Source organism: Acinonyx jubatus, chromosome C1 (genome assembly GCF_027475565.1).
Source record: "Acinonyx jubatus isolate Ajub_Pintada_27869175 chromosome C1, VMU_Ajub_asm_v1.0, whole genome shotgun sequence".
In the NCBI taxonomy this organism is placed as follows: Eukaryota; Metazoa; Chordata; class Mammalia; order Carnivora; family Felidae; genus Acinonyx; species Acinonyx jubatus.
Window position 1 is genome coordinate 210,369,997 of NC_069381.1, and position 24,861 is coordinate 210,394,857.

Sequence of the window (24,861 nt, forward strand, 5' to 3'; positions counted from 1 at the left end):
TTTCCGGAGCGATGGCGCCCCCTGGTGTCCACCCAGGTGCGGGGCGCCTTCTCTGAGCCGGACCAACAGGACACCTGAAAGCTTGTTTGGTCCTGCGCACGTCCGAAGGCCTCATGGGGCTCCCCCTGCGGATTAAACGAACGGGGTGAAGGCCCGCGAGAGAGGCCTTGGCGAGCCGAGCAGCCCGGGAGATGACAAGTCTGTCCGGTTCCGGATCCGCAGTTCGTCGGCCGGAGGAGCGAGGCGCAGCAGCTGCGTGTGGGGTGGGGGGAAGCGCTCCCTGTGCCGCCCAAGACGGTGCGCAAACCCCAAACCACCCTGCACACGCGCACACACCCGCACACACACCCCCAACACCCCCCAACAGACCTACACACACACACACGCATATACCCGCATACACACACACCACTCCCAACACCCCCCAACAGACCTACACACACACACACACACGCACACACACACACACAACACCCCGAACACCCCCAACAGACCTACACACACACACACACACACACACCCGCATACACACACAGCACCTCCAACACCCCCCAACAGACCTACACACACACACACAGCACCTCCAACACCCCCCAACAGACCTACACACACACACACACACGCACACACACACAACACCCCCAACAGACCTACACACACACACAAAACACACACACACAGCACCCCCAACACCCCCAACAGACCTACACACATACACACACACCACACACACTGCACAGACACACAGACACACCATACAACACACCCCACATATACACCAACACCTCCCCAACAGACCTACACACACACCACACACATACACACTACACACACTGCACAGACACATACATACACCATACACAACACATGCCACACGCCCAACATGCACATACCCCCAACATCCCCAATACACACACACACACACACACACACAACATACACACACACCCAACAACCCCCCAAACACACACACACCATACACACTCACAAGAAACACACACACTCCATACCCTGGGGCTGAAATTCAAACCACAGCCCTGCAGGGGGGGCCTGGCTGCCGTGGAGACAGACAGGCGGTGGGGGAGGAGCCAGCCCAGGGGGAAGAGACAGTGTGTGACCCCAGCTGGGGAAGAGGGTGAGGGTCGAGGTCTAAATACCTGATGGCAAGGGAGCAGCAAACAGAAAGCTGAAGGAATTCTGGAGAGAGGATGTTTTGGTGGTCTTAACGGTCCGGTTGAGGAAAGTGCTCTCAGACTATGTTAACAGAGACCCAGAAAGGGCAGAGGAAGCCAGGGGAAAAGCAAATGAGCGAAATTCTTGGTCTCTCTTAGGAAGGAGCCTCAAGTTACTGTTTGTGATTTTGATTTTGATAATAATATAAATGTGGGTTTAATGATTTTCATGAAAAACTAAAGGGAACCATTAACAGAATTCAAAACAGGATATCTACTTTGTAAATCATTGCAGAGGATAAAAGCAAGCACAACCATCTACAGAAAAAAAAAATCAAGCATAAAGGAACAAAAAAATTAAAGAAACTTAAAAACAAAGTCCAAATCCAGATGAGGAGCTTGGCCCAAGAATAAGCAATACTGACAGTGAATGCGAACAATCTAGTTTCCTCACTAAATGCAAGATGTCTCAAATTACATATATTTTAGTCAAAAACTTTATGAACACACCGACATTAAAAAAATACACAGCATGGGAAAGAATCAAAGCTTGGGCAAAGATGTCAAGCACAAATTAAAGTAGGACACAGGGCACCTGGTGGCTCAGTCCGTTAAGCGTCCGACTTCGGCTCAGGTCGTGATCTCACAATTCGTGGGTTCGAGCCCCACATGGGGCTCTGTGCTGACAGCTCGGAGCCTGGAGCCTGCTTGGGATTCTGTGTCTCCCTCTCTCTCTGCCCCTCCCCTGCTTGTGCTCTCTCTCTCAAAACTAAATAAACATTAAAAAAAAAAAAAAAGCAAAGTGGATTAAATGCTTACAGGGTTTCTAATGGTGCAAACATACTCATCTTTTAAAGTATCCATGAACTTTTACTCTGTCTCTCTCTGTCCCAAAAATAAATAAAAACGTTGAAAAAAAATTAAAAAAAAAAAAAGGGGCGCCTGGGTGGCGCAGTCGGTTAAGTGTCCGATTTCAACCAGGTCACGATCTCGCGGTCCGTGAGTTCGAGCCCCGCGTCAGGCTCTGGGCTGATGGCTCGGAGCCTGGAGCCTGTTTCTGATTCTGTGTCTCCCTCTCTCTCTGCCCCTCCCCCGTTCATGTTCTGTCTCTCTCTGTCCCAAAAATAAATAAAAACGTTGAAAAAAAAATTAAAAAAAAATAAAGTATCCATGAACTTTTACAAAATTGATTAAACATAGAAACGAATAATTTAATAAAGCAGAAAGTATATAAGCACAGAGTCTAGCCTCAATCAAATTAAAATTAATATAAATTAAGGAAAAATTAAATCCCACTTGGGATTATCAAGGGAAAAACACCAAGTCAACAGACTCCAGAGAAGAGAAAAGTAGGAATGACATATATCAGCATTTTGGGATATGAATACAGCCAGACTCAGAAATAAATGTTCAATCACAAATTTAGAAAAGGTACAGAGAAGTGTTAGGGAAATCAATATGAATAACATTATTAAGTAAAAAATACACAGATTAAAAAGTAGCAAAAGGGGTACCTTGGTGGCTCAGTCGGTTAAGCATCTGAAGTTTGATTTCAGTTCAGGTCATGATCTCACAGTTTGTGAGTTCGAGCCCCTTGTTTGGCTCTGTGCTGACCATGTGGAGCCTGCTTCGGATTCTGTGTCTCCCTCTCTCTCTGCCCCTCCCTTCTCTCTCTCTCTCTCTCTCTCAAAAATAAATAAATAAACATTAAAAAAAAGAAAATAGCAAAATAATGGAATTAATTCAGAGCCTGCATCCTGGTATCACGAAAAAGGGGAAAACATTAATGAAACAGACGAACTGCTCCTCACAAATCTGAATGCTTTGTTGGCACACGGTTCCTGGGTCCAACGCTGTTTCCGGTGGGGGTGCCACACTTACAGGAAGGTATCGATGACGACCCAGACTCGAAGCTCTCCAAAGTGACTGCCAGACGATGTGATGCCAGAATCCGGAAGAATCAGGAAGGGGTGACCGTAATAAGGTGCCAGAGAGAAACACCTCCCAGGCCTCGTCTGAGGGCCCGTGAGGTGCCAGCAAGAGACGGGAGGAGGGAGGGGAGAGGGGAGTCGGGCTATTTCCCCCCTTATCACTCCCTGTTTTGGCAACACGTCCCGCACCTGCGCCCCTCCACCCAGCTCCAACGCAGGGACAGTTTCCTCCCTTCATCCCGGGGAAGGAACTGGCTTCCCAGTGGGTCCGCGATGGCATCTGCCTCTGTAAATAGTCCCTTCAGTAAAGCCTCTCCATGTGAATTGTCTGGGTCAGATTCCATTTTTTTTAATTTGAGAGACAGAGAGAGAGAGAGAGATTAAGTGGGTGGAGAGGGGCAGAGAGAGAGAGAGAGAGAGAGAGACAGAGAATCCCAAGCAGGCTCCATGCTCCACGCGGAGCCGGACATGGGGCTAGAGCCCACGACCCTGGGGTCATGACCTGAGCTGAAATCAAGAGTCAGGTGCTCAGCTGCCTGAGCCACCCAGGTGCCCCATCAAATTCCATTTCCGACGGGACCCTCTGACTGTGGCTCCCGCGCTCCTCAGACTGCCCCCGACCGCCTGCCTGTCCAGACATGTGGCCCCTCTGGTCACTGGCAGAGGCTCAGGTGCAGCCCATTTCGGACCCCCCTTTTGGGGTCATGGCTGCCACAGAAGGACCTCCCACGTCTTGGGTGGTGGGGGGAGGGTAGACTCCTAGAACCACGCGCCTGGCAGAGGACCTGGAGTCTCTCTGCCTTCCAGGTGCTTCCATCACCTCCATGCTAGGCGCAGGGGTGGTCTCTGGAGCCGCTCCCTCCAGCTGGCCCAGCTGTTGCAGTCACCCCACGTGGAAGAGAAGTGGCAGGTTCCCCGGGCAGCTTTGGGGGTGAGGTGCTCATGGTGAGGGAGGAGGCCAACACAAGAGCAGAGGGCTGGACGCTCTTGGGTGATACCACCTGCGGAATCTCTGGAGGTTGCAAAGCTTTTCCCGTTATTTATGGAATACTTGTCAATCCTTCATGGCTTTTCAGCAGAAATTCCTGTTGGGGTGACATGTCCCTGTCACTGCTGAGGAAGCAGCCCCCAGACTTCAGGTCTGGATATCAAAGGAGGACTGGCTGTCTAGCAACATCCGAAGCCAACATGTTGAGGGACTGGCTTCCACCTGGTGGGGACTGAAGTTGTCAACAGAGTTGTGCATGCCCTTCGCCGGCTAATTCATGGGGTGAGAGCTACTTGGTAGGATAGCGTGCATAGCTTGGGCTGCAGGGTCCTGGGAGCCCTGGGTTACTGGCTCCCCGGACACTGTTCACGGGGAAAACTTTTAGCTTGGTGACCCCCTGAGCCCCAGAATTCTCCATCCTCACACCTTTGGGCTTTGGGGAGATGTGTCTGCCTCGCCACCAGCAAAGCCCACAGTCTACCCCTTGCCTTCCCCCTGCTTCTGCAGCCCCCCTCGGCATCCCCTGGCTTGGGGTCTGCAGACACGCAGTGAACTGAGGCACAGGTGACGCCTGAGTGCTGGAGCCCCTCACCCTCGCTGACACGGGGATCTGAATTCTGAGCCGCAGAGGCCGGGTGAGGCCAAGGAAGATAGCCATGCCCTGACTAGTGAGCCCGAGGAAGGGTACCTCGGGGCAGTGGCGGAGGTTGGAGGCAGTTCCCCAGCTGGGATCTGTCTTAAAAGCCGTTTTCTCACCTGGGCGAGGGCACTTGGTTGTCCTGAGAACCTGCTGCTGGAGGGAAGAAAGGCCATGGAGCTCAGAGGCCAGCAGAAAGGCCGGGTGCTTTGGCCACCTCCCCCACCTGCCAGTTTTCTTCGGGAAGCACTCAGCCAGGCCTGCTGACCCCATGACCTCGGGGCCACACCGCTCCCAACTCCCCTGAGCAGGGTCGAGGCCGCCTGGCCTGGCGTAACCAGCCTGAAAGGCTCTTTTTGTCCCTGCTTTCACCAAACAGGGCAGAAGACAGATGGGCTCAGGTGGCAACAGAGTGTCACCACACCAAGGATGCGGTGAGATTATCTGGGAATTAGTTTCCTGCAGGTTTCAGGAGAAGAGATTTTAAGTATTCACGCTTTCACATTCAGGCTCCATGGGGCATAGGAATCGTAATTGTTAGCAGCTTCAAGTGAAAAGAAAAACCACACCCCCCTGGCAAAGCACAGCACGCTGTGCAAATAGGGAAGCTAATGCCTCCTTGTTCTCTCTGAGGTCCTCGGCCTCAGGTCCCCGTTGACCGTGACAGTCAATATGAGGTAACAACTACACACTGTAGGCTTTCGTGCGCTAAGGTTCGCAAGGTAACCTGACCAATTCTGCAAGATATACAGAAACCTAAATGTCCCCCAAACAAAAGGGAAGTTTCCCATTCTTTCTCTCCTGTGGTCACAGAGAGAAGATGGACTAGAATTACAGGACCCTCAGTCGGCTAAGTTCAATTTTAATTTAACTCCAGGCATCTGACTTCCCAGCTGTGAAGTGTTCTGACCAGAGTTTCCCATTCTGGCTGAACTGGTCAGAGTCACTGGAGACAAAATCCAAACGGCAAGTCTTTTCCCCCCTGGGAGATTCAGATTCGGTTCATTGGGGGTACGTGGGGGCAGAAGTCAGTACTTTTAGCAAGATCCCCAGGGGAATCTGATACAAACAAATCCAGAATCGGGAACCTGGCTGTTTAGATCTGTTTAGAGGCAAAAGCCTTGTCTTTACATCCTCCCTCTAAGACTAATTTCTGAAAAATAAATGTAGTAAGTAAATAAAGACAGTTTTCAAGATGTTCATGGAATGACTTTTTTTTTTACATTTTTCAACTAGTTAAGACAAAAACATTACAATGATTGACTTCTTTCATTTAGTTACATAAATAAAATTTTTATAAATATCTCTTTATAAACAATATAAATAGCTTTACAACATAAATACATTTATGCATGACATGAATTTACAAACAGCAATGTTTTACAGCTGGTTTTGTCAGTCTCTTAAAAACTGTCCCTTGTCATCATGTTGGTGTAGGTGTGTGTGTTTCATGTATATAATATATATATAATATATAACTTTTTATTTTTCATTTTCAAAAAAAAAAACAAACAATAAAATCATACCCCCCTTCCCGAATAATAATAAAACAGCTGGTGTTGTGTATTCCCAGTACCAGGAAAAAAAAAAAAAGAAATGTAAAAGCCACATTGCGTTGGAGATGCTTCCAGATGCCGTGAGGCTGATGACCAAGAATGACCTCAGCAAAACGGAGCAAGTTCCCAATCCTGAAACACAGAGGGGACACGGGACACTTAGTTCTGGCCCCTTAGCCGAGAAAGCCCAGCCTGCAGGACAGTCCCTTTCCACAGCAGCGTGAAGCAATGTCCCGCCTTGCCCCACCAGCCCGGAGAAGGCGGTCCTATGGAAGGAAAGGGGTCCTTCTCTCCTGGGGTCACCTCATCTCCTGCTGTGCCCTTGGCACTTCCTGCCCCAGAATGTCTGCCAGCCCTCCTCCCCCTGAGTCTAACTACAGGCCTTGCCCTTGGCACTCGGTGAGACACAATGAGGGAAAGAGAGTAAGAAATGCCCTTTTCCCTTTTTTGCTGCAACAAAAACCCTCAGTCAGGTGCCACCTCGGCTTTCTGTGTCTACGTGACAGCAGTGGGGAGGGGGAGACAAACATCTGAAGAGTTGGGAATTCTGGGCTCAAATCCCAACTCTGACATTCACTTCCTGGATGGCCCTGGATAGCTTTGAGTATCGCTTTCCTCACCCATAAAATGGGATAATAGCCACCTCCCCGGGCCAGCTTTAAGATTCAACAGGTGGGCCACACGTTGGGCACCAGCAGAGTGTCTGGGTCACAGCTGCCACTCATTAAATAGCACTTCCTCCTCTAGCTGGCTTCACCTCAGAAAGGGTCCCCTTCAGACGCAGGGGGAGTGGGGTCTCACACCAGCCCTGGGGCAATGAGTGGCCATGCTGGGTGTGCTGGGCAGAGAGTTAAGAGTCCTTTGATGAGGGCTCTCCAGCTCTCTGCCAATGGCCATGTAGGTGCTCTGGGGCCCGAGGGAGGAGTCCTCCTGAGACAGTGCAGTGCCCTCCCAGAGGCCAGCACACGCGGAGGGACCCTGGGCTTCAACACCTTGATGAACTGTCCCTCAACTTCCGTCTCTGGCCGTCCCATGTGTTTAAACAGATGATAGATGTCTGTGATGTCCCTGGGGCTCCTGGGCAAGGTGTTCATTCAGGCATCAGCCACACCCCATCTCTGTCATTAGAATTTTATAATCAAGACTATAACCATCAGCGACAGTCATTATGGTGACTGCTTAGAGCCAAAGTCAACTCCTGAGTGAAGAAGACGTGGCCACAGCCTGGGACGAGTTTCCATTAATGTGAAAAATCTCAGCTGTCTTTCTCTTGTAAGCAGAGACAATGAGACACATTGGGCATCTCCACTAGGAGGCTGCGGGCAGCGGGAAGGATGCTCTGCCTTCTCATGGTGGGTGGGGTGGGAGGGGGGGAGAGTGGCGTCGAGAAGGTTAAGGGTGTTAGAGGTGGCTGTTCAGCTCAAGGACAGAACTTCCAAGAGGATGACATATTTCCCTAGTCAAAGGGGCTGAGAAGTCCTAGCGATCTGGCCTCCTGCCCAGCACTTCCCCACCCACCGGACCATCACCTGGTGCCCCCGGACAGCCACACCCAAGAGCAAGGAGCCTAGGGGGATGTGCATTCCAGGCACTTTCCAGGCCTTCTTCCTCATCTCGTCTCCTGCTAACCCACTGGACATTTGTTTAGATCGGGAAGTTTGAGCTTGGTGCTTAAATCACAATGTGAACTGAAGATGTGAGGCCTGTGGCTCCATCTCTTCATTGTTTAGACAGGAAAGATGAAAGCAAAACCATTATAGTGGAAGCTAGTAGAGGCTGGGCCCCATGTGCTAGAATTATCTTTTCCTGTGCTGGGGCGAGTCAAGACCTCAGACAAATGAAGCCCCTTGCCGAAATGGGGAGGAGCTCACAGCTCAGTCAAGTCTGGCACAGAGAGGAAACCCTGCTAAAACCCAGGGCAGGTGTGAGAGGAGTGCCCCTAAGCTGGGTGGTGCATGTTTCTTTGGTCATTGACAAACATTTTTCAGAGCTTCTTTGGGGGTGCTGTGGGTCCCAGATCACCTTAGGTTAGCACCTGGCCCTCAAGTTGCTCATGAGTTAATCTGGGAGTGGTAAACAGGTTCCCAAGCAACTATGGCTCGGGTGAAAAAGTGTTCTGTGCTGTAAAAACGGCTTAGGCAACGTGCTGGATATTTTCAGAGGGGCGCTCTCATTGCCCTCTGGAGGAAGACAGTGTGGATGCTGATAAGGCTTCTTGGGCGAGAGAGCAGCTTCCCCATGGCTTGGAGTGGGGAGTGGGACAGACAGTCTGCAGGGAAAGGCTGGAAGCCAGCAGGAGTCCGTTCCTAAAGCACTTGAATGTCAATTTCAGAGGTGGTTTTACCACCCTGGTTTACCATGGGAAGTGATGGGCAACAGGAAAGGAGAGAAAGGGGGAGAGGGGGGAGGATCTTTGCAACATCGCCAGGATGCAGCACCTGGCAGGGGCTGAAGGTAGCACAGGGGTTTCCAGCCCTAGTGGAGGGTGAGGGGGCAATGCCAGAAACAGGGACCCCTGTTGGGGAGGTGGGCAGGTTGGGGAGGAACTCAGATGGGCACATAGGTTCAGATTGGGGCAAAATAATAATAATAATAATAAATAATAATAATAATAATAAAATATTTTTAGTCTTTTTCTCTGCCGTGAAATAGTGCCACAAACACTGAGTTTCCATCCTGAAGTCAGGCAGGCAGCAAGCAGCATCAGGACCCTGGACAGACCAGTTTGCTCCCAGCCACGGTTTAGAGAAGGGACAAGAATCAGACCGCTCTAGGACGGAAGGGCAACCTGCTGATGCCAACAGAGGACTATTCTGTCTACAGGATTATAAAGTCTGTCCTACTTTAGGGACCACAGTCCTAGGAAGCCACCCTGACCTCTGGCACCATGAAACAGTGTCTGGCAGATAAACTTACCCTCCACTTGTGTGTATGTCCTTCCTCCTCTGCTCCCACAAACCCCCGATTGCCCCTCAACGCTCCCAAATGGCGATTTGGGACCAGTGCTGCCGGTTTACTTCTGGTCCCGGTGTGGGCAGGACCCCACCAAGCTGTCGCTGCTTTCTTAAAGGAAGCTAGGCGGGTTCATCCGTGTTGAGCCATTTCTGACCTGGCCCAAATGCCCTGACCACTCTATCCCTCACTTTTTTCATGTGTAAAACGGGACGATAAACGGGGTTGGGGGCAAATGCCTTGCACACACACTGGATCTCGTGCTGGGATCGCCTGGCTCTCCTCCAAAGGTCGGCTGGGAGGCGGAACGACCCCAGCGCCAGGGGATCAGAGAGGAACCGGCCTGCGGGCGGGCGGGGGTTCAGGCTTGGTTCTGGCAGGTGCCGCGGGGGAGCTAGGTGTGCACAAACTCCGGGCGCCCGGGGTTGGTGGTACTCACCTCCGCCAGGGGTCGCCGCACTAACATCCCAAGCCGCTCATGGAGCCGATCCGGTCCAGCTTGAGGCCGAAGCAGCCCTTGGACAAGCCCTTCTTGTTGCCTCCCTTGTATTTGCGCGCGTTAGGGTGCTCGTGCAGAAGGCGGGCCCACGCCGCCCGCGACTTGGTGTCCACGCGCAGGTCCCGGAGCAGTCGCGACCGGTCGCCCTTGAGGTTGGCGCCGCCACCCCCGGGAGTTTTGTCGCCCTTCTTCTGACCGCCGCCCGCAGCCTGGGGCTCGGCCAGCTCCTCCCCTGGCGGAGTTCGCGGGACCTGTCCGAGGGAAAGGGCGGGCAGGTGAAGGGACGCCCGGGGGCCGCGCGAAGTACTTTGCGCGACCCCTGATGCTCCAGCCCCTCGCGCCCGCCGGCGCGATTTGTCCTTTCGGAGCCCTGACGCGCCCCCACAGATGCCGGACAGCCGGCCCTGCATCCACCTGCCACGCAGCCGCCGTTGTCCTCTCCTTCCGGGAGCCCCTTGCCCTCCCCTCCTTTGCCCCCTGACCGGCTGGCCACATTGGGGCAGGGGCTCAGCATCTGTCGTCGTGCTCCCGAGGCTGGGGACGTAGACCCCCTGAGTCGGTTTCTAGGGCTTCCCGGCACTCACCCATGCACATCTCTGAGCAGAGGGCCACTTTCCCGCCCTCTGCTCCCTCTAGTGCTCCGCATCCTCCTAGGGCCCCCAGCCCCACCATGGTCCCTCACAGTCCCGATGTCCACGCAACAGCACCCACCTTCGGCGGCGCCCCGGGCTTGGCTTCAGAGGGCCGGAGCGAGAGTAGCGTGAGCAGCAGGGCGCAGGCCAGCAGCTGGGAGAGGTGCATCGTGCCGGCAGGGTCGAGGGGCGCAGAGCCGCAGCAGCGAGGGCGCACGGGTCCGGCGGGAGACGGAGCAGGCGAGCGCGGAGCAGGCTGGCTGGGCTGCGGTGTGGGCGCGAGTCCCAGTGCTGCGCGGCGCCGGCTGGGTGCGCTCTGAGCCCGCGGCTCCGCTCGCGCCTTTATAATCCAACCTGCCGCTGATGTCATCCTCCCGCCCACCCGGCCGCCCCGGCCAATGGCACGCGCGTCGAGGTCCGGGAGGGGGGCGCGGGGGCTCCCCCTTTGCCCCCACCTACATCCCACCCCCGAGGGATCCCGCTGCTCCGCCAGCCCTCTCCCGCCGCACTCGCCGCTGCAAAGCGGCGCGCACAGGAAACTCCATTTGCAGCGAGTGCGTGCCAGGCATGCCAAGCGTCGGCGCTCCCGGTGCCCTGCACACACGCTTGGACCTCAACACACGCGCTCACCCTAGGAGGAATCAGTTTCCCTCCTTTGCAGGTGCAAAGACAGGCTCAGAGGAATTAAGTCCCTTGTCCAAAGCCACACAGCCAGAAAGTTGGCACAGCCCCAAATCCACGCAGATCTGTCTTGTTGCCAAACTCTTTCCTGGGCACCAGACAGGCTCAGGCCTGGTACTGCGGCTCCACCTCTCACCTACTCGGGAGTTTAGATTGCACCGAAGTCTTTAAGTTGGGGAGGCAGAGGATGGGGCGGAGGTCCGGGCGGGAGGCGCAGGGAGAGCGAGGTTTGCTGGGGGCCGCAGGGGGGAGCGCAAGTCCTACACCGGACAGTGAAAGCTTTTTTGCCTGAGGGTGTGTTTGAGAGTGAATTGCAAACGAGGTGGGCTAGGAGGGCCGAGATACCGGTGCCGGTGCGTGCGTGCAGCTCGCGTTCAGCGTGGGTCTGCCGCGTGGAACCCGCCCAAAGTCTGACCCGGTGGATAGCTTCCCGGTGCGCTCTCGGGCGCGCGCCTGACCCTGTCTGCACCCACGCGAGGAACCTCAGGGTGGGGATGTTCTCTCCCTGTCCTGTGCACCTGCACCGCACGGGGAGAGAGCTTTACCTAGCCTGGAGCCCCGTCTGGCTTCCCTGAGCGGTGACAGGTGATTGCCTTTGCTTTTTCAGTCTTAGATAGGTCTCTGTCAAAGTTGTAGGGACAAAATCGGGTACACCTGTCGCTGGGAACTCCCTCTCCTTGGGCAGGGTGTCTTCGTTCCTCGGACTCTGAGGAATCCCTTTGGGATGAGCAGCAGAGGCAGAGAGCTGGGCACCTCAAGAACTGAGTGAGGTGCGGAACTGCATGACCCCAAAGCCACCCAGCAGGACTCTGCTGGAAAGCAGACAACAGGGGCATGGTGGTTGTCCCTAGGCACGAAGACCACAGCCCGATGCAGGTGTCTGGATGAGTCTTTTCAGGGAGAGAAAGCTGTGCCTGAGGCAGAGGGCGGTGACAGTTAAGAAGGGCAGGGGGAGGGGGCATCTGGGTGGCTCGGTCAGTTTAGCATCCGACTCTTGATTTTGCCTCAGGTCATGATCTCACGGTTCATGAGTTCGAGCCCCGCATCAGGCTCTGCACTGACAATGCAGAGCCTGGTTGGGATTCTCTCTTCCTCTCCCTCTCTCTCTGTCCCTCCCCTGCTCGCATTCTCTCTTTCAAAAAATAAAATAAACATTAAAAAAAATAAGGGCCGAGGGAATCAGGTGCCATGTGGATGGCTCCCGCAGTGGAGCCCGTGTCTGGAGGCAGGAGGTAATAGCACCACCATTTTTTCAGGCTCTCCCCGTCCCACCTGGCACTCTGGGTAAGAAATTGCAGACCCACGGAGCCCAAGTTCCCTTTGCTTAGGAAATAACTGACACGAGCCCTCAGTTTGGGGTAGCAGAATTTCTGAGTCTATAAGAAGATTCAGACATTGACAGGACACCTTTTGGGAGTTCTAGTGAGTTGATTCACCACTTCCATGCAGCCCCCTCTGATTGTTGCTCCGTGGTAGCATGGAGTGGCACCACTCTTTGAGAGGTAAGGAAGAAGAGTAAGAAGGAGGAAGAGGGAGGCATTTCCTGGTGAGTGAGGGAAGTCCTCTCTCCTCTTTGGCTACTGATCAAAGTGGAATGTTACCAATCTGGAACGTCTCTGACACTTGTTTTATTTACATCTATTTAAGGAGCCGAGCAGATTGAGTCTAGACCCAGTCACTGAACTCATTTCCAGGGAACAACAGCTACATCCTCTGAAACCCCTTATTAAGGACAGGTTGGAAGCTTCCGGTGCACCTTGGTCACCTCCTTCTGTCTGAATGTCGCTTCTTCAGGCTGGTTCTTCCTGTATTTGGTGTCCCTTGGATGCACTTAGTGACAGCTGGGTAACTATCTAAGTCTCCCCTCTCTTTGAGCATTGAGACTAAATTAAATAAATGGACCCCACCCAACCCCACCCCAGTGTGGGCAGAGCCAACACTCTGGACTCTACTTCTCCTATTCAGAAGTGGAAACTTCTGGTGAGCCCTCGCTTCTGACCACTGGACTATGGTCCTTTGGGGCAGACCAGATCCTGGAAGAGTTACCTGCAGAGCGAGGCTTCCCTGGGGCAGGCTGTGGAGCCACTCTCACTTAGCTGGGGTCTGGGAGGTGGGGTGGATAGAAGCTGAAGGACTAGGCTGGAGGAACCTTCCAGAAAGGAGGTAGTCTGCACGCGACTGCCTTGGTTTCCTCCCACATTGAGCTGCAGAGGAAGCTCTCTCCCTCTTGGGTCTAGAACGGGGACTCAGGTCCCTCCTTCCTGCTTTTCCCTCATGAGGTCTGCTTGTTTCTGCTCTGACCCAGGGGCCAGGCCTGGGAAAGCTGGACCCATTGAGCAGCTGAACAGGAGCTGCTGGAGGCAGTTTATGGGATGCTCAGTGTGAACACTCCTCCTGATGGCAAAGAAAAGTCCACTGGGCCTTGGGAGTCTGGCAGTGCTGTAGGGAATCCGGTTATGTGTCCTTTATCTGCCCACTGGTTCCCTAAGTGTCCATGGAGCACCCAGGAAGCCTGTGGGTTTGCATCCCTGCAGGGAAGGAATCCAGGAAACAGACACTAGGTTTGTAGGCTGAAAAGGACAACGGTGGGGACGGAGGGCAGCTCCCCCAGCTTGGGCTAGCTGGGTGGGCTTCCTGGAGAGGAAAAGTCTGTGCAGAGCTGGTGGTAGGGTGGAGGCGGGAGGCGGTGGGGGGTGGGGTGGGGAGGGAGACCCAGAAGGCAGGAGGACAGATGGGATAAGGAGGGAAATCTAGTTGGAGAGCAGCCCTTTGGGCTAACCATGTAGTGCACCCAGACTTAGAGGGCTGCAGTAAAAGAAAATGAGTGACCTCGCCAAAGGGAAACTGAGGGAAGCAGGGGGGCAGCCTGTGACATTGCAGGGCCCTGTGTGCCCAGACTGGGGGTGGGGTGGGGGCTTCAGGTAAGGGTATCCAGAAGACGCAGGCTTGGGAGAGAGGAGGCAAGTCAGCCAAGGGAGGGCCTTGTCTGGCAAGAGTGGGAGCCTATTGTATTCTTGAGGGTGAAGACAGAAAGCAAGCTTGAAGGTTAGTTAGGACTGAGGGAGAGTGGTCAGTTGTGGGGAGGCACGGAGAGGCAGCAGGGATTGGGGAAAGTCAGAGCCAGCTTGAAGTGTGCCAAACCCCAGGCATCCGAGAGTCACAAGACTGGCACCCTCTCCTCCCTTCCGGACCTCTGAAAGAAAGGCGGGGACAGGGAGAGAAAAGGCTCCATTCCTGTGGGCCCCTTTCCCCTTTCTCTCCTTCACGAAGGCAAGGCGAATGTCTTGCACAGAAGGCGCCCTTCCTGGGAACAGTCGGTGTCCACTCTGTTAGCAGGACCCTATGGAACATGAAAGGGGCCTTGAGTATTCCTCCGGTGAGAAAGGTGTGCATAAGGGCTTACCTGAGGCTGGGGAAGGAGTGATTGAGACCAGACTGCCCAGGGGGTGGGAACTAGCTCCATGTGGAACAGCGCCCCCTCCTGGCCTTGGGGCAAAGCGGGAGGATTCTCAGGCACACAGAGGAAGGGAGGAATCCTCAGCAGCCCATCTGTTTTCTCTGCAATTATTTCATCCCAGGGGCCCCCTTCCAGCTGCATAACTTCCCAGAGAGGACACTGAACAGGCGGTGAGCAGATCTTATGGAGGCCGGGCAGGGAAATTTCAGCGGGACCTGGGCCAAGTCCCATCACTGCTCTGGGCCTTCAGTTTCACCACCTGTAATTGCGAAAAAGCTGTCCTTGCCTCCTGGACGGGGGCAGAGTGAACCAGGACGCCTGACAAGAGGCTTCCAACCCCTGGACAAAGGCAGGACGAGCAGCTGGGGCAGAAGAAGCATCTGAATGTCACTCGCACTCCTGGGGAGAAGGGGGAGGACACCGTGCCCCTGAGATTCCTCAGAACCGATTGATGGGGAGACCCACAGAAGACACAGAGGTCAAAGCTTGGCCAGGTCTTCTGGCGCTTGGTGCCTCCTCCAGGAGTCCTGCACCTACAGGACTTGGCTTTAAGAGAGGAGCTGGAGGCCAAGGAAGACTCATCTATCCTTCCTGGGCCAGAAATTCCAGGAAAGCTTAACCTAATGGTGCCATGAGGTCTTTGACCCAGGACACCCCCACCTGATGAGCCAGCTGCCCTTCTTCTTCTTTCCCAGGGGCCCTGCCAGCACCTGCTCCAGATGGCCTCCAAGCCCACTGTCCCACGCAAGCTCATGACGTCAGAGTTTATCCCTCCTTTTTTTTTTCCCTTTTCAAAAATAAAAGACAGGGTTGACAGATAGCCTCAATAGATAGGCTCAGTTCCTCGGAAGAGGGGGGAACAACTGCTCCCCACGTGGCTTTTAACAAGCAGGCGAGGGAGTAGAGGCCGAGGCCTAAACGCTGAGAAAGTGAGGAGGGAGATGAAGGCGAGGGGCCCTCTGAACCGAAGATGGTTCAGCATCCTGACCTCGGTATGGAGCGAGCGCCAGATGTTTCCAGAAGGGACAGGTCTGCTGCCAAGGTCTGTGTCCTGGAGATTGGCTTGCCCTGGCTGGGCTCTGGTCAAATGTTGATCATATGGAGTTTTCCAAAGAGGCAGAGCTTCTTGCTGCTATAGAGGTCCCTACAGTGAGCTCGCCTTCTTGGAGTGTACCTGGAGGAGGACTTCTACTGTCTGGTCTTGGAGATTGTGTTTCAGATTTGTTGGAGTCCACAGTCTTCAAGGAAGGGGGCTTTCCCATGTGGGTAGAAGGGGCCCCAAGGGTCTTATAGAAGACTCTTGGCCCCTTCACGGAAGGGATTATAGGATTGGTCTATCAGGATTCAGGGCCACCAGTTGGCTGAGGGAGCCCCACCTTTGGGTTTCCCAAGCCTGAAAGTCCTCTGTGGATTTCTGTCCCAGGAGTGTGTGATCATCAACCACTTTCTGGTGAGCAGTATCTAAAATGCAAATGGCCAGAAACACTAGCCAGAGACACACGACAAAGCCAGATGCTAATGAGGGGTTGGAGGGAACACACTTCTTGCAATCTGGGCTCCCCAGGGGTTGGAAAATACTTTTAAGCCCAAGCCCTGCCACCCTAAAAAAGCCTGAAGCCCAGAGTGCCTGGGAGGCTCAGTCGGTTAAGTGCCCAACTTCAGCTCAGGTCATGATCTCCCGGTTGGTGAGTTCAAGCCCCATGTCAGGCTCTGTGCTGACAGCTGGGAGCCTGGAGCCTACTTCGGATTCTGTCTCTCTCTCTCTCTCTCTCTCTCTCTGTCCCTCCCCAGCTCACACACACTCTCTCTCTCTCAAAAACAAAGAAATATTAAAAATAATAATAAAAGAACCCAAAGCCCATATATTGTTTGGAAACCACCCTTGTGCCTGTGTGAATTGTTTCTGGGCCCAATGTGCAGCAGAACACAACAAACCTTTGTTCCTGGATTGCTCGGTACGGTCCCTCCGTCTCAGCGCGGGATGGGCAAGAAGAAGGTTCCTTCCTTTCCAGATGAGGGTGGCTTTGCCTCATGGGTGAAATAACGTAAGAGGGGAGGCTCTAGTGTAGAGTTCAATAGGGTTCAGAACTTCTAATCAAACAGATGATTCAGGATCTTGGGCTGCAGGGAGTTGGTAAGGAAGGGAGGCAGTCTCGTTGTACTGGACGCATATCAGTGATTTTTTGCTGCCTGGCTTCTCAGCCCCCTGGGAGAAGCTGAATTGCCAAATGCTTGCTTGCCTGACCTGCAGATGAGCAGGGGTTTGTGACTTGGACCCCCTGGGTTTTAAATCGGGAGCCATGGTCTCAGAGAAGTCCGTGCCATGCGGAATGCTCTTAGTCACATCCAAGAGGGCATGGTGGGTGGTAGCGATAGAATCCACCGTCCTGTGTCAGGGTTGCTATTGACCCAGTGTTATCATAAGTGTTGGTGGCCAGGAATATCTCGGAAGGCCTCAGCAGACCCACTGCAGCTTGACTGGTCCTGGATCAGCTGTTTCCCAGCCTTCTCAGACCGCCCAATGCCCTTTAATAAATCCCTCTTCTTTACTCAGCCGGTCCGTTTCTGTCACTTGCAAGAAAGCACCCTGATTGATCCCCAGGACAACCCACACCCTTGGTGCCCACTGCTGGACCTCCAAACTTTCATTCCCGGAATAAGCAGTCTGCCAGAACCCCGCTCCCCCAGACGTCCCTGATGTGAGGATGAGGACATCTGGGGGCATTGGGTCTTCCTCATGCACTTTCAGAGATGGATAGAAGGACAAAGGGGACAATATTTGGAGAAGAAAACTGTGTGGAGGGACTGAGTGGTTCCCCTAAGGAAATAACAAAGCAAATCATCAGGACCATGTTCAATGACTGGGTCCAGACTAACTGTGCTGGCCATGTTGTCTCGAAAAATCATGTTGTAAATTATTGGAGGGGATGATTAAAAATATTACATTGACTGTAGAAATTAGTGCCTGATCTAGCTCACAGCCTGGTGAGGAGGCTTCACTTCAGTAAAATGAAGGTGACATGTGCTTATACATATTGCTAAACTAAGCAAATATTTCTAACTTCAACACCTTCTTACCCCATTAAATCCAAATGAGTTTCTCAGGCAGAATAGGTTTCACGCAACTAAGAGAAACACAGCGTGGTGAGTGATGTGCTATGAGAAAATCCAGAAAGCTGGGAGGTAGCTGGGCCAGGAATGGAGGTAGAGGGGTTGGGAGACAGGGTGCCTGGCTTCAGAGAACAGTGCTCGGATCCGGCAGCCCAGACAGTGGGATCCTGCCCCTTCCTATTACCCCCTGAGGGAACTTGGACTCAGAGGGATTGGGCGTCATGGTCTGGACATCCTGGCCTCATACCCTCCCTGGTGCTAGACCCTCCCTGGATCTTGGCCACGCCACCTTCTCTTTGTCTCCTTGAGTTTTCACGTAGTGTGGACTGCAGACTAGGGTGGCGTGGCTGGGACTGCTCAGCAAGAACCTTCCAGGAGGTGAGCCTCATGGAGAAGGGGAGAAGGGTGTGTGACAGTCAGGAAAGGTTTCTGAGCCTTGCTGAGGTGGGAGAGCCTCCAGGACAGGCTTGTTTCTGGCAGAAGGACCTGGTAGGATCTGAAACGACGGGGGATGGGCCTGGGAATCTTCTGGTGTGATGAACCTTCTGAGGGCCAGGGCTCTCCTTGGGCCTGACGGGCCCCATAGACTTCTCCTCTGGTTCAGCACAGTCAACAGGGGCCCAGCCTGAGTCCCATAGACCCTTGTGCATGGCACCGTCATAACCTTAATGCCACCATCTGTCAGTTTTGTGAGGAGCTCCTGTGTCTACCTCAGTAGTCTCAGTTCCTTGCATGCTGCCAGCCACAAGGCAGGTGCTTAATAAATGCACAGGAATTCAAGGCCAGCATTGTGCTCGGCCTTAGGGGGACAGCAGGGACAGAGATAGCCTCTGCCCTCGCAGCAGGAAGGTGCCGGCAAAGCTACTATAGCAGCTTCATTTTGCGGAAGGCTACGGGGGCCCCCCACTGGCTGTCTGATCTGCCTTCGTCACACCGCAGGCTCAGCAGGCCGCTTAGGCCTACGGGGTGAGTCATGAGGATCCGGCTTGGGAGTGAGCTCCCCTGCCTCCCGCGAGAACATCTGCTGAGGGGAACAGCTGTCTCCACCCTGTGCCGAGTGGCTCCCGTGGGAATGTGGTGTGCGGCTTGGCAGAGAAACAGACACAGCTCCTCTGCCACTCGTGGCCATTTTCTGGGTGTGTGTGTGGGGGGGGGTGTTCGGAGTTCTAGGGCCTTTGTCCCATCTGTCAGCAGCCATTTCTCTGGGACCACACGGTCCCCTCCTCCCATTCTTTCCTTCTTCAGTTTCTGGGAGGTCTGGAAAGGATGGGGCCAGACTGGTTGGGAACAGTGCGGTTCTGAGGTCTTCTAGCATCGGGGAACCAGACCTGTCCGCGGGAGATGAGGGGACAGCATGAATTAGGTGGTCTGAGGCCTCAGCTGGCTGGGACGAGCTTCTGAAAGTGAAGGGGTGACACTCACAGGAAAAGGGGTGGTCATTCTCTTTTCAGTTGTCCCTGAGAGAAAGACGACTAAGCCTCACCTTGTATTCTCAGCAGCAGGAGGCTTGGTACACAGGGGTCCCTCGTGTATGAGACCGAGCGTATGAACCAGCTCTCACCTGAGAAACCTTCCCTCATACCAGCAGGACAGACAGAGCCTCCATTTCTGGGTGGGGATCCTCACAGCTTTGGGACTCCCCTCCCCCAGCCTTTCCTCTGGCTGACACCCACCTGGGAGGCAGTGCCTGGGCCCGAGGTTGCTGCTGAGTCTGGGACTGAGACAGAAACAAGACGGTGGCTCAGACATGGGCAGGGCCTGGCGTCCAGGTGGGGTCTGTCTGGTCACACTGGCTGAGCAGTTCCCAGACCAAGGCGAGGCTGGGACAGGGGCCGGGCTGGGGTGGGAGAGCTCTGTCAAGCCCCCCCAGACTTCTGCTGACCTCACACAATTCTCTGTTCTGTGTGGAACCACAGAGTGGGAGTCAGGGCCCGCTCCGTCTGTCGGAGGCACAGGGCAGGGGCAGGAGGCTGGGAAAGGAATTGCCCCTGGCAGTTATCTGACCCCGGGAGGACTTGCCCAGCAACGATGAGCTCATGGGCACAAGCGCGGAGCGGGGTGGTGACAGGAAAGGAATGGCAAATGTTCGCTGGAGACCCGGAGGCGTGGGGCTTTCACATGAGCTCATGCGATAAGACGCTCCCCAGGCCTCGCCAGGCCAGGACCCTGCGGGCAGCTGTGTCCCACAGAGGAGCCCCGGCTGCTGGCCCTGCCAGCCTCTGCCCTCCGCACACATGCTCTCACTTGCTTGGAAACCTCAGGCTGAGGCCTAGGAATGTAGCCTCAAGATGGCATGGGCAGAGTCAAGCTTCATTTGGGTGGAGTGATAAACGTTCTCTTTTAAATCCATTTTTGGGGGGCGCCTGGGTGGCTCAGTCGCTTGGGTGTCCGACTTCAGCTCAGGTCATGATCTCGCAGTCTGTGAGTTCGAGCCCCGTGTTGGGCTCTGTGCTGACAGCTCGGAGCCTGGAGCCTGCCTCGGATTCTGTGTCTCCCTCTCTCTCTGTCCCTCCCCCTGCTCATGCTCTGTCTCTCTCTGTCTCTCTCAAAAATAAATAAAAACATTAAAAAAATAAATCCATTTTTGTGTGTGTGAGTGTGTATAGTATATTTACCCAATGTTACCGTGCAAGGTCAACAGAAATGTCAAACCAACAGCAAAGTGTTTAAATACCTCCACCAATATAACACGATCTGCCTGTTGCTTTCTTCAGGTTTCAGATCCTCCTGGGGAAATCTGAGCCTTGTTGGAATCCAAGAGTATATAATATCTTGTGATCAACTTTTTCATGCAACAGTATTTTGTATAACCTTTTCCATGGAGCTGTATAGTCTGCGATGTAATCGTTCACAGTCACGATTTGGGCTGATGTGTATGCAAATTATGTGTGATGTGTATGCAAATTATACAGGTAAAAACACCTCCACGCAAATGGAGTTTTTCTCTTCTCTCCCTCCCTTCCTTCTGCCTCTACCCTGCCTTCTCTCTCTTCCTTCCTCCCTTCCCCTCTTCTTTTTTTCCTCTCATCAGAGGAATTGCTAGTTGGAAGATTGGATGGTGTGAGTGTCCTGTGCTTTGGTAGCTTCATGCTAGCTCTGGGCCAGTGGTACATAGTTGGTGAATTCTTTTCCAGCTCTCCTGCTAATGCTGCAGCTCTGTTTGTATTTGCCCAAGACCCTCAGAGTTGCCTTAAGTTGTCTTCCTCTCATTTCTCAGCGATTTCAAAAATATTGTTATCAATCCGTTAAATATGCTTATATGCTTATTATTTTTCCTCTATACCCTGAAATGTTCTTTTACTCCATTGCTTTTCTTTATGGTTACATACAGATGTTTACAAATTAGAAAAAATGTATTTTAGGGCCACCTTCATGGCTCAGTTGGTTGAGTGTCCAACTTTGGCTCAGGTCATGATCTCACAGTTCATGGGTTGGAACCCCACGTCGGGCTCTGTGCTGACAGAGCCTGGAGCCTGCTTCGGATTCTGCGTCTCCCTCTCTCTCTGCCCCTCCCCTGTTTGTGCGCACACTCGTGCACTCTCTCTCTGTCTCTCTCTCTCAAAAATAAATAAACTCAAAAAAATATCTAAAAAATGTATTTTGTTCTTATAGCCTCTTATACTTTTCATTAATTACATGCTTGGGCAGTTCCTTCACTCAGATCTTTCTCCCCAGGGGCCATCTGTTGGGAAGGTGCCAGAGTGCACCCCCTGCACCCAGCCTAGAAAAATCCACTGCAGAAGCTAAAAGTGGGCACCACGAAGTGGCTTTGATTCCTGTGAATTTTTACCTACATCAGGTAGGAAAGCAGATAACAAACTGAGCTCATAGAATTAAGTATTTGAGTAAGCACCTCAGGTGGGACTGAAACTCAGAGGTCTGTCTGCTCTGAAACCCACACTTTGTCCTGACCCCCATGTCTCAGTAGACTGAGTGAGCCTATACTTTTCTATTCTTCTGTTGTGGGTTTTTTTTTTTTTTTTTTAATCGTTGTGTGTATGTATGCATGTGAATATCTAACTTTAACCTGTCTGGAATGTTCTGTGGTAAATAGTATGAGTAAGGATTTGCTATTCATGTGCCATTATTACCCTCCATTTCCCATATGGATGTAGTGATAATTATTTCTTTCTTCATTTAAAAAGTTTCACTTGATTTGTTATATATTAAAATATATTTTTATATATCAGATGTATATATATTTGTTCAATATATGTTCTACCATAAAGGGTTTTTTAAAAATTTTTTAATGTTTTATTTATTTTTGAGGGAGAGAGAGCAGAGCTCGAGCAAGAGAGGGGCAGAGAGAGAGGGAGACACAGAATCTGAAGCAGGCTCCAGGCTCTGAGCTGTCAGCACAGAGCCCGATGCGGGGCTTGAACTCGTGAACCGCAAGATCATGACCTGACCCGAAGTCGGACGCTTAACGGACTGAGCCCCCCAACTGCTCCTACCATAAAGTTTTGACAACTGCTATATGTGTTCTGTAGACTGGCAGATATTCTCCTGGTTTTGCCTTAAAATAAAAAAAATTTAGGGCGCCTGTGTGTCTTGGTCGGTTAAGCGTCCAACTCTTGATCTCACCTCAGGTTATGATCTCACAGTTCATGTGTTCAAGCCCCACATTGGGCTCCGCACTGATGGTGCAGAGTCTGCTTGGGTTTCTGTCTCTCCTTCTCTCTGCCTCCTCCCCTGTTTGTACTCTCTCTCTCTCTCAAACAAAAAAATAAACTTAAAAAATAAAAAAAATAAAGAAATGAAATGTCCTGAACAATTGTTTTTCCATGTAACTGTTGCTATTACTTTAAAACTTCTGTAAGATTCATTTTAATTATAATTAGTTGTATTTTATTTTCATTTGAACTTTTATTTAAAAAAATTTTTTTAATCTTTATTTTTGAGAGAGAGAGCTCAAGCAAGAGAGGGGCAGAGAGAGAGGGAGACACAGAATCCAAAGCAGGCTCCAGGCTCTGAGCTGTCAGCACAGAGCCCAATGCGGGGCTCGAACTCATGAACAGTGAAATCATGACCTGAGCCAAAGTCCAATGCTTAACCGACTGAGCCACCCAGGTGCCCCTCATATGAACTTTATGGATTTTTAATTTTATTGCATTGTGATCCAAGGATAGAACTTCTATCTGGGATTTGGATTTTACTGAGATTTTCATTGTACCTGAATATATATTATTTTTATAAATATTTCACGGGCCTTTAGAAATAGGGCTATTCTTTGTAAGATACAGAGTTTAACATATGAAACTTTATTCACTAACTTTTCTGCATACTTTTTATTTTTTGGCAACTGTTTGTAATATAGTAATAGAATTAGACAAGCCCCCATGATTTGATAAATGATGTCTCTTTTTTTAAAGTTCATTTATTTATTTTTGAGAAATGAGAGAAAGAGGAAGGAGCAAAGAGAGAGGGAGAGAGAGAATTCCAAGCAGGCTCCTCGCCATCAGCACAGAGCCTGATACAGGGCTCGAACTCATCAACCGTGAGGTCATGATCAGAGCTGAAATCAAGAGTTGGATGCCTTACTGACTGAGCCACCCAGGTGCCCCAATAAATGATGTTTCAATACTCATTTGCTATTATTGTTTGCTCTGCCCCTGCTCAGTAGCCCCTCCTCTGGGGCACTCTCCACCACTCCAACCCTGTGGTTTTATTGGGGTGTGCCAATCTCCATGACCTATTTCTTTGACCATAGACATGGGCACATGGTTCAGATCTCACCAAGCCCAGGCCCCTTAATCGGTTAATGGGAGAAACTCAACTCAAACTATGAGGGACTTCATCATTTGCATAACTGGGAAGTCTAGGGAGGGGAATGCTATTGGCTGATCACAACCAGGTATGGGGATTCAAATGAGGGTGAGCCTACTTCTGCCATAGCTCATCTCTGCCTCTGTGTAGTGAGCATATTCTCTCCCACTGCAGGGCATCTTTCTCCATGTGTCAGGGGATGGAGGTGAGGAGGGAAATGCCCTTGGATATCTTCTTTCAATGTCTAGACAGGATCTTTTTAAAAATGTTTATTTATTTTTGTATTGAGAGAGAGAGAGAGAGAGAGAGACCATGAGCAGGGGAGGTGCAGAGAGAGAGGTGGGGGACAGAGAATCTGAAGCAGGCTCTGTGGTGACAGCTAAGAGCCCCTCAATGCAGACCTTGAACTCACAAACCATGAGATCATGACCTGAGCAGAAGTCAGAGGCTCAACTGACTGAGCCATGCAGGCGTCCCTAGACAGGATCTTGCAGAAGGACCAACTGGTCCTGTTTCATTTGAGTCCCCAGGCCCTGTGGCCAGGAAGACGGTTTTTCATGGGTTGGCCAGTATTAGTTCAAGTGCTTGTCTCTGGGACCTAGAGTTGAGTGTAGAGATTGACAACCTCAGTAGAACCCCAGGGGATGAGGACGGAATGGACCTCCAAAGGAAATGTGATTACTGTTACCAAAGGAGAGAGAGAAAGGAGTCCTGGGGTTTGAAGAACAAAGTTGTCTACGACACATTGCATTCCCCTGGTCATACGATTGATTCAGGGATCAGCATGGGACCCAAGCCAAGCCCAGGGATTTTATTTTTCTCTACCTGGAACTGACAAGAAAGGAATCTCTTTCCTCTTGTGCATAAGGTGGTCAGCCTAGAGCTACTTGTAGGCACTCAGACTCTGGGTTGTGTCACCACAGCCAGGTGACCCCAGAGGAGTACCTGCACAGAAAGCACTTTGGTGCCTTCCAGCTCAGGGGCTGGTGGAGGACCAACTTCCCAGGGTCACATTCCCCTAAATGGTTCCCAAGTATTGTAACATTTTTTAAAAACATGAAAGTTTTTGTCTTATTCTACCTCAAAAAAGTGAAAATCGTTTTTTTTTTTTCTGAGTACTACATAGACTGTGCTATATTACCAAGTTAATATGTCAAGATTTCTCATGCTAAGATAAGGCTGACCAGAACATTTTTGAAATCTTTTTTCTTGTCCATTTCCTGAATCATTCAAAAAACGATAAAATATTACATGACCATTATAACACAGACAATATAAAAGATACAAATGGGTGTGAAGCAGAAGACCACCTCTAAGCCCACCACCCCGAAATAGGCACTCTTAACATTTTGGGTTACACCCATCCATATATTTTTCTAGGTATATAAATACATAAAGATATATATTTTTTAATAAAATGCTGGGGTGCCCGGGTGGCTCAGTCAGTTGAGTGTCCGACTCTTGGTTTCGACTCAGGTC

At 51.8% G+C, this 24,861-nt stretch overlaps 1 protein-coding gene and 1 long non-coding RNA gene across 2 annotated transcripts; both read right to left on the bottom strand.

Annotated features, from left to right (window-relative positions):
- Positions 1-5,910: 5,910 nt before the first annotated feature.
- On the bottom strand, positions 5,911-10,675 carry NPPC (natriuretic peptide C). The gene is made up of 3 exons (XM_027047822.2): positions 10,447-10,675; positions 9,676-9,986; positions 5,911-6,416 (listed from the first exon to the last, which is right to left on the bottom strand). The coding sequence occupies exons 1-2, from the start codon at positions 10,534-10,536 to the stop codon at positions 9,696-9,698; spliced, it is 381 nt and encodes a 126-aa protein (XP_026903623.1). The 5' UTR covers positions 10,537-10,675; the 3' UTR covers positions 5,911-6,416; positions 9,676-9,695.
- A 4,594-nt stretch (positions 10,676-15,269) lies between these two features.
- Positions 15,270-19,477, bottom strand: LOC113596011 (uncharacterized). The gene is made up of 3 exons (XR_003416722.2): positions 19,290-19,477; positions 16,441-17,323; positions 15,270-15,966 (listed from the first exon to the last, which is right to left on the bottom strand). It is a non-coding gene; the product is annotated as an uncharacterized LOC113596011 (long non-coding RNA).
- Positions 19,478-24,861: the final 5,384 nt, after the last annotated feature.

Excerpts from the sequence above, each read along its gene's own strand:
- NPPC (XM_027047822.2), bottom strand. The coding sequence starts at position 10,536 with ATGCACCTCTCCCAGCTGCTGGCCTGCGCCCTGCTGCTCACGCTACTC. Across the intron at positions 9,987-10,446 it reads AGCCCGGGGCGCCGCCGAAG|GTCCCGCGAACTCCGCCAGG; the intron begins GTGGGTGCTGTT and ends TCCCTCGGACAG.